Consider the following 9517-nt stretch of genomic DNA (forward strand, 5'->3'; position numbering starts at 1 on the left):
ACTCTTAGCAAGCTGATCTTCTGCCAGATGTCACCTCCTTGGTGTGTTTTAGCCCAGATGAGCTCAGATTTGATCTGTACATTGACACACAACGTCTCAGCTTTAATTATAAATGATATGCATAGGAACTGTGACTGGGCTGGTAAACTCTGGATGGGACTATGTCCCCAAAGGAATCTAATCCTCACATTTCTTTCTCTGCAGGGGGTGGAGGGAAACGCAAAGGCAAAAGCAAAAAGTGGAAGGAAATCTTGAAATTCCCTCACATTAGCCAGTGTGAAGATCTCCGAAGAACAATAGGTAAGAGCTTTTCCCTTCCTTGACAGTACAGCTTATATAAAATGTGATATCAAAACAGGCTCAGCAGAACACCATTCAAGGTACTTGTCATTAAATGGAATCATTTTAGACATGGGCGTGCCATGCATATACCTCCCCTGATGCTGCTGTGCAAACTCAGCATTTTCTGGTTCCTTCAAGACACCAGGATGGACTGGTATAGAGGTTGGACTAGGTGATCCTTGAGGTTCTTTCCAACCTGGTGTCCTATGGCTCTGATAACTCACTTGCAAGGCAGGGCTTGGGGCTGGCAGTGCCCAGGCCCTTTGCTTTGCATGCACAGGCTCTAGGAGCCAACAGGCATTCGCCACTAGACAGTAGCTGCCATGTGGGATGGGTGCTTTGACTTGGGACCTACCCGGACCAAAGTGGCTGTAAAAGGACATGCAGAAGTCAATCCCCTCATCATGTCCTGCATCCCTTTGTAGTAAGTAGCTCTAAATTGCTGCCTTGGCAAACAAGGCTGGCAGATATCTCCCGTGTATCCTGCCCAGTGTTACGGGTCTCACCACAAGAGGTTAACTTCAGCAGCTGAGGCTGCTTCTCTCTGCTCCACTGACATGAGATCCAGCCACTGGCAATGAATGAATGAAAGGCAAGAAACTGTAACAACTGTGATAAGGGCCAGCATAATTTGTCTAACTTGGGTGAACTCCTGGGGTCTGAGTGACAGTGCCCTGGCACTATTTACATGTGAAATGCACAGAGTGTTTATGCAGAGGAAACGTGTGGAATGTTTTGAAACTCTTCTCATGGTATCCTTCAGTAAATTTTGCTTTCCTCATCTTTGCCATAGGGCTAAAAGGAGGTAAGGGGGAGGTAGGAGGAAAAAGGCAGTGTTTTCCCAGTTTATGGCCACTTGACAAACACACAAACCCTGGAAAAATTTCTGAAAGGTGCAGAACCTTCTGGGAAGTTTCTGTATAAAATTAATATTTTATAATTTCATAGGGAATTCTCTCCATTGTTCCATCAGCCTTGGTTCTTACAGGGGAAAATGACACCAGATACAGTGCTTTCTCTTTACAAAGGTGTAATATCCTAAAATGAGCAGTCTTTAAAAAAACAAATGTCTGCCAATGATTTCTGCTTCTGAAATGCTATTTCTGGCACATTTTTCATGTCAGGTTTTTCCAAAATGCCATTTGTTTTGCTTTTTTTTTTTTTTATGAATGAATTGTTGAAGTAACAGGCCAAGAGCCCTTGTGACGCTTTTTGTGGATTTGGCTTCACTGCAAAGTTTACCTGTTGACTGGGGATTCTAGCAACTGACTTTTACACGGGGGAAAACAAGGTCCAGATACTTGTTCTGTGATTCTGATCTTTGTGGAGTAGCCATCCCACTGAGCTGGATGTGATTACACAAGAAATGAGGCACTGCTCAGCTTGAGTGAAGTCATCTGTCCTTGTTGGCTTTACTATTTTTCAGTTAATCTCGCTGAGGTTGAAACATCCCAAGCAGTTGCTGTTCCTACACTTCTCCTTGCTCATCCAGAGGATCAGACACATCTTGGATGAGCCAGACCCTCTTGATCTATAGCCTTAAGTCATTTGCACGTGTGTGGTTCATCTGAGGTGCTCAGGGTGGATCTGTTGCATGTGCAGGTAGATCCATTGCACTGGGCTTTGTGTGGCTTATGGATATCCAAGGATAAGTCATTGCAGTCTGGCCTTAAACTCCTTTTACTGTCTCTGCCAAGAACAACAACTCCCCTGTCTTTAATCCATCTTCATTTGTTATTTTCTGGAAGTGCTTCATAAGGATCTCAGAATTTAAAGTGACGAGGTGTTTCCAGGGGTGTGTTGTGAGGGAACGTACTGAAACATCTTTCTTGAACCACCAGCTCTATGACTTGGAGAGGATCCAACTGCTTAGTGTGTTTGCCCAGCAGTCCCTCCCCTAACAACTTCTTAGCTCCCTGGTCAGTGCCAATCAAATTTGATAATGAAATAGAGACCCCAGAGAGGCTTTTTCCTCCGGTCTCTGTGGATATAGGCACCAGCAGAGAGCAACTTTATACAAGGAAAAGGCTACAGCCTCAGTTCAATGTGTTTAGAGATCAAGACAAATACTGGTAGGTTCTGTTCATCACAGACCTCTTTGCTGTGTGTCCACCTCCCAGTACTTTTGGTCAGACACAGTCTTGCCACTTTGCCACATGTTAAAAAAAAAAATAACATCGAGTCTTAGAGGGTTGCATGAACTGGAGGACTAGACTGTTGAGGTTTTGTTGTACTCCTCTTTTCTGGGTACTTCCCAAGAGCCACTGTGGAAAAGCTGGAGGCAGGGATGGGATGGACCTTTTCATTGAGAGTGGGCATGGGTTGCTGTGAAGAAAGACGTGGCTGAGTTTAATGCAGTCGTAAGCCATGGATGGAAAATGCTGCTGTTGTCATTGAGGCAATCCAGCCTACATGTGTGTGTAGATGCCCACATTTTGGTGTAAAAACGTGTGTGCTTTTGCACCCCACTAACGTGTACTGAAAAGAGTCTGTGTCTTAAAAAAAATAGTGTAGTGTGAGAAGAAATCTGTGAAAAACAGGAAGGCTGAAATAAACCAAGGGTCTGCGACTTGTGTTGACAAAATTATGAGTCAGTTCATACCTTTTGGTTCCCTCTGTGTTTACAGGAGACTCTGTGTTTGACTATCCATCATCTGGTGTCTTACCGAAAGACTGGCTCACTAGAGCCCTTCTCCCCCCTCCTTCTCATGCACAGAAACAAAAATCAAAACACCCGAGAGAAACACTGGGTTTTGATAAACAAACAAACATTGGAAACATCTTTATTAAAAGTGCCTTTTAGCTAAAGAGCTGTTTTTTTGGATTGCACTTAAAAGCAACTTCTTTTCTCCTTTCTTTTTTGTCCAAACTACACAACACCTTTTGCAGGGAAATTCAGTGACCTTCATTGTGTGCTAATTGAACAGGGAAGTGGAACAGGGATGATACACTTTTTACACCTTTAATGGGCTCTGAGAGGGGCTTGAGTATATACATAAATATATGTGCTTATCTGCGGAGAATGGTTAATGGGTGTTTCTATTTGCAGCCCTCTTCCCGGCTGTATTTAATTGCATTACAACAGCTACCCCTTTCCAGGTTTATATTGGCATCAGAGCCCTTTTGATGGATGAAAACTGGTGTTGGAGACACTAGTGACGATGACTCATGTGATGGATGCTGCTAGTAAATGCTCTTCTGCTGTCTTTAAAATTCACAGCTGATAGCTTAGCAAAAGAGAGATGTTTCAAGGGAAAGGAAAAACTAGCAAGGCTCAGCTTTAGAAATTCCTGCATTTGATGAGCGCGGCATGAGGAGATGCCACAAGTGAGGGATACCCTCTGGTTTAAGGGCCATCAGTAAACAAAAACATAAGAAAAAGTTGTCATTTTAAAGGCCAGGGTGTCTTTTTGATGATACAAGATTCTGGATGTCTGTAAATGTTTCTGAATGACGCAAAAGGTTCTGTTGGTTAAAAGTGTGGAATTTTTATTTATTTTGCTCAGACCCATTCTGTGCTTTTTTTTTTTTTTTCTTCCATAAAAAACCTGCTTGGGTGAAAGAGGTGATTATTCTGATCTTTGGCAAATTTTCTTTCACAACTGTCCAAATGCTATATAATAAATCAAGATTTTTTTTTTTCCCCCATAGAATGAAGTTTGTGGGGAGACTGCCACAGAATGTGCCTGCTGTTTGTTGCATGGAGTGATTTGTTGCATTATTGCAGAAAATTTTAACTCCTTCAGTCAGGCAGTTTCTGGTTGTGCATTGCACTCAGGTAGAAGGAGAACTCTGGTGGTTTCTCTTGTTAAATATTGGTATTCAGTGAGGTTTCACAGTCAGAAAGATCAGCCTCATTAATACTAATTTTGCCATGCTTGATTTAAAACGAGGAAAAATAAATTCTTCCTGTGCTATTTAACCTCTTATGTGACATTTGCATCCCATTTATCCAGGGTAAAAGTGGCTTGGGCTTCCAATTCTGGCAGGTTCTTTTCAGCATTGTTAAAAATACACTTCTGTGTGAGAAACACTTCATAGAGATGGTGAACAGAGCAAGTGGTGCAAAATTGAAGCCACGGAGTTCACATGCTCACTTCTTACAAAAGCTGGCTCTTTTTTTTTTTCCCCTACTTTTTTTTTCTATTGTACTTTCTCAGACATGATCAAGACCTTCACCTACATGATTTTTTTTTTCAGTCACTTTGGAATTTATCTGCCTGGGGGCGTATTGATGGTGTAGGCTCTGCAGTGGGATTCAGGCCTACCTAAACAAGGCTTTTTGAGCCACCAGCATGGGTGCTGATAGCAATCAAGAAGCAGCAGTATGAACATCAGTGACAGAAAGATGCTTCAGTGTTTATCCAGCTTCCTAGAAATGCTTTGCAGCCTGCACTGAGCTCCATCCTGTGGCAGAAAGACTGCTACAAAACCCTGGTTGTCTCATTTAGAGGTAGCTTGGGCACCTCTGCTCTGCTCCACAGTGCTAGGACATCTCTCATGAATTCCCACCAGCAATTCTCGGGTTCCTTGGCTTCAGAGCTTTGCCAGCTCTGCAGAGATCAACACATGGGTTAGAGATCTTGGAAAAGAATTAATTTCCAGGCTTACTTGTGAGGGTAGCTGCCTTTGGGAGATCAAGTGACAACATGGCATATTGATGTTCATCGTGGGGTTACGTGTCTGTGTGGCACCCTGCCCTACTTCTGCTGGGGACAGCACCTGGCCTGGGGGCTGTATATTCTTGGGAACAGGGTTGTAGGCAAGGAAATACAGGGCATGTGCAGATCCCAGAATCTGAGACTACATGCTGGTGTCATTCATAAAGCTTGGGCAGTGAACCTGGGAAAGAGAAGGCATCAAAGACCAGTCTGAGCAAAAACGCAAAGAAGTAGCCAAATTTCTCTCCAATTCTTCAGCTCTGATGTTTACTGTGATTAAAAAGCAAGGTTTAGAAATGTAATCCTGAAGCCAACAAATAAAGGAAAGAATTGCAGCTTGCCTCCCACTGTAAATAACCGAGTACAACTGGTTGTAACTTATGTGACTATAATATAGCATCAGTCTGAATACTACACCTAAAGCTGGTCTCATGGTTTTGGCTAAAACGAGAGGTTTTGAGAAATATTTTTCTTGTAGAAAGCATCAGCTTTCCTTGGGAATAAAAAAAAGCCATTTTTTTACTGGAAATGGTTTTTCAAAAATTTGTCAGGATTCTGTGGCATGAAATAAGAGCAAGGGGAATTGTCTCCTATTTTCTTTCCAAATGTGTAGGCATCTGGGTAGCTGTGTCAGGAAGATGCTGGTGGGGGGGGTGTAGCATGCAGCCAGAGCTGAGCACCCAGCCCAGAGCCCCACAACACCTCTGGGATGCACTGGGTGCTCTGCAGACCTGGGGGACAGGAATCAGTGGAGGAGAAAATACTATTTAGTTTAAAAAAAAAAAAAAGAAAAAAGAACATAATTTATCATTGTTATACTGTTCACTGAAGTATGCTTCCAGAGACATTCCTAACATTTAAGGCCCAAGCTGACAAATGTATGAGCTCACAAATAATTTTTTTTGTCCACACAGGGAGTCCCTTTAAATTCAGTTGACACCAGATGGTTTTTTTTCAGCAATCAGAACTGTGCTCTGTATGAAAATAAATGTTCCCACCTCGGTGCCCTTAGATACCTGCAGTGTAGGGTATATTTCAGTCACTATCAGCAATAGCAGTGTGGTATCTTGTGGGTGTTCTTGCATCACCCAGGTGTTTGTTCAGAGCCCAGGCTGCCTGTGCTTAGGGACAGGAGTGGGGCTCCCACCCCAGGGGCTTGCAATTGCCCTTGGTATCACACTTGCTGCACCAGGACCCAAGGGCTTGTTGTGGTGCTGTGGTGGGGATAGTTCCTTTGAGACTGGAATGGTATGTAACAGAAAATGTCCCCTGTGGTGGTTGTCTGGGGGCGAGCACAGAAAGAGCACACAGAGAGAGGAACCCAAGAAGGACTGAGAACAAAATTGGAACTGCTGAACGCTGCGGATTGAATTTATTGCCCTGGAAAAAGCTATGTGGATGTTTTTGGATAACATTAATACAGAAAAAAACACTCTAACTGATTTATTTCTACAGAAGAAACAAAGTCCTTCCCCTTGACAGTCCCCACTCTGTACACTTCCCTTCCCCCTCACTCTTTTTTTCCCTTCCTTCTACACTAGACACAACTTTCCCTTCTCCTCCTTGAGCCAAAAGGTCTCTGTTGCTCCTTCGAAGCACAGCTTATGCAATCTTTCCAGCATAGACCTTGCCTTCAGCAGTACCCTGTAGTTTCTTGGATTTGACATGCTGTCCCATATCATGAATACATCTAAATTAAATTAGATACTCTTCAGGGGCAGGAACTGGCCGCATGATAGAAACCGTTCCAGCACATGAAATGATACGGCTGACGTCAAAACCATATTGTTTGTTTACAAACCCACAGTTGGTTCAATTCCTTTCTTTAAAGTCCTTCAGATTCAGCTATAATTCTATCATAAACACAGGCTTCTAGTGCTCTACTGATGGACAAACACAGCAATGTTTGGTGCCCTTGCGAGATTAGCTGTATCCAGTTTATAGCAAGGGGTGGAATTGAGAAGGGTTGGGGTTTTTTTTTCTTGAAAGTTTTTTTTTAATGCCATCATAGAAAGTATGTGAAAAACAAGCTGTTTTATGCATCTAGTGAGACTCAAGACTAACACTGGGAGAACAGGCTGCTTGCAGGCTGCTTGTATTTGACAGCTTCCAGGACGGGAAGGGGACACAGGGGAAATGAGTTGAAATGATCTCAGCCCACATTCTATTTACAGAATTTATTTCACAAGACTTAATCCATTAAGCATTACCTTGGCAGTGGCAACCCAGAAAGAAACCAAGAAAGACGTTGCTATTCTCCATAAAGAACAGGCAGCAAATTCACAGCTCCTTACCCAACAGTGAGTCCACACCAGTTGTCATTCAGTAAAAAGCCTCCTAAGGAACAAATATTATCAGTAAACCTCTGTAGTTTTTATTTTGTGGCAAAGACTGCATTTGGTGCAATGAATTGGTCTTTGCAAATTAAGAAGGAAAAAAAAATGCCACGACACACTTTGAATTATTTCCAGAAGTTATTACAGGGATGTGCAGAAAAGGTATTAGCAGAAAATGTATCCTTTTAAAAGATCCATTTCATCTCTCACTGAAAATAGAAGTAGATACTGTGAGCTGCAGGGTTTTTCATTATCTTGTTAGGTAATATGAGTCATTAAGGCTAATTAATACTTATGCAGTGATTTGGAATTGTAAAATACTATAGAAGTGCTCACGGGTCCTGTTAAATAGTAGTATTTGGTTGTTAAGGAAATTTATTTTAAAACCACTTTAGCATTTGCTGGATATGAGGAATGAGAGGTAGGGCTACATTTATAAAAATTTACTCTTCTCCCTGCTGGACTCACTTGTAACTTTGCTACTGGTAGTGATGAGAAGAAGGCAGCAGGGCAAAGCAAGCCTCTGGTTTGGTTGACTCTGTTCAGCTCTACCTGAAGTCAGTGAGAACGTTTCCCTTAAATTAAACAGCCCTGGATCCCTTTTAGAATGAAAAGAGGGAATTATGGGGAGGCAAAAGAGAAAACATCCACCAGACCTACATCACAGGGATACTGTCAAGTGTGATCACAGGCTGAGCAGCCTGAAATCCTTGCATTTGGGGATGCATTTGGGATTTTGGAGATGGAGGGATGGGATTAATTTACCTTAATGCTTCTTGAGGAAAATAACTCATTTGGAATAGTTAGCAAAAGTGTTATTTTAACTTGTGCTCTGCTAGTGACTACAAAGGCCTCTAGTATTGTGGCTGGGCTTCATTTTAGGCTTTGCTGGGAACAGTCATGCTAGAAGTCTGGCATGCTGAAATGCTGCAGGTCAGTGTAGATGAACATGGGAGACTGAGCCCTTGCTTGAAACTTTTGGTAACAGAACACAGCTTTTCAAAGGATATGTGTGTAGTAAAAAAGTGGCGTTATTTTTCTGGTTAAAACCTGAAACCCAACATTTTTCTCTTTTATTTCCTCCTTCCGTGCCCTTCTGTAGTGGAAGAGGGGCAGGAGAAAAAGAAACATCCAGTTCTTTACTTAAAACCAGAAAATAAGTGGTAGTTTAAATTTACATGAAAGTCCCAAAAAGTTTTTGAGTGAAGCAAAACCCGCATTTTTTATATATGTAGATATACACACACTATTTTTAATGTATGTGAAATATCAAAGCAGTCTTGAACTTCTTTTTTCAATTTTATTTCTGTCTTTGTAGCACTTTTTTACTGAAGCACTCTGCTACAAAATGTACTTCTTCAGCACAAGGTGTACTTCTTCCTTCGTCAAGAAGGTCCTTGATCTGTGCACTTCAGTTCCACTGGTGTAGTTATCTTTTCCTGAGAGTGCAAATGGACAACAGAATGACTATAAATACTATATTTCATTTTTCAATGTAATGTAAGGCACTGTGAATTATTTTATGAGTTAACAGGATTGGGATTCATACTCCTTGTAGATCCATGTCTAAGGCAAGACCTAAGTAAGTGCCTTAGTGCAAATCTGGCCCATTATTATCCTCATGTTCCTGATTTCTGGCTTTCAAGGAAAAGAGAGGTTCAGATGTTTTAGGATAATTCCACACATAACATTTAATTCTGATTTTAAGACGCAGTGGGGTGGAATTCTCGTGGGGAATGTTAAAAGCATGAATTTTTTTGTTGGTTTGGCTGAATCCCTGGAGTCATTGAGAGGTTCCATGTTTTTCCTTTTTTTTCATATTTTTCATATTTTTTTAATCTCTATACACTGCTTTGAAAACACTTTGGAGGTGATAATTGGAAATATATCTCTGTGCTCTGTAGATCAGGAATTGGGGCATGGCCATGAATTCTCCTAAATATTGATATTAAAACAGAACCCCTACTTGGCAGAGCCAAGGCAGGAATTATGAGACCACTTCTGAACAGAGTTCTCGGTTATGCCAGTACTTTTATTTACTTATTAATCACATTTTTACCATGTTACAACTATGACAGGGCATTCTAACACAAGTAAAATAAAATATTCTCTACCCTGAACTGCTGTCTCTTAGCTGAAGTAATGGAAAGGATGAGTGAAAGCCCAGTGTAGGGCAGG

The 9517-nt window shown here is 41.7% G+C and overlaps 1 protein-coding gene across 1 annotated transcript in view; it reads left to right on the forward strand.

Moving 5' to 3' along the window:
- Positions 1 to 212: 212 nt before the first annotated feature.
- Positions 213 to 9517, forward strand: part of LOC103779123 (G protein-coupled receptor kinase 5) — a gene marked incomplete at its 5' end in the record, with an annotated part of 70888 nt that continues 61583 nt past the window's right edge. The window contains one exon of the mRNA XM_008946741.1: positions 213 to 300. Coding sequence (XP_008944989.1) covers positions 213 to 300 — 88 coding nt within the window. The remainder of the gene's footprint in view (positions 301 to 9517) is intronic.

The sequence above is a fragment of the Merops nubicus genome, unplaced genomic scaffold, assembly GCF_000691845.1.
Source record: "Merops nubicus isolate BGI_N331 unplaced genomic scaffold, ASM69184v1 scaffold469, whole genome shotgun sequence".
Classification (NCBI taxonomy): domain Eukaryota; kingdom Metazoa; phylum Chordata; class Aves; order Coraciiformes; family Meropidae; genus Merops; species Merops nubicus.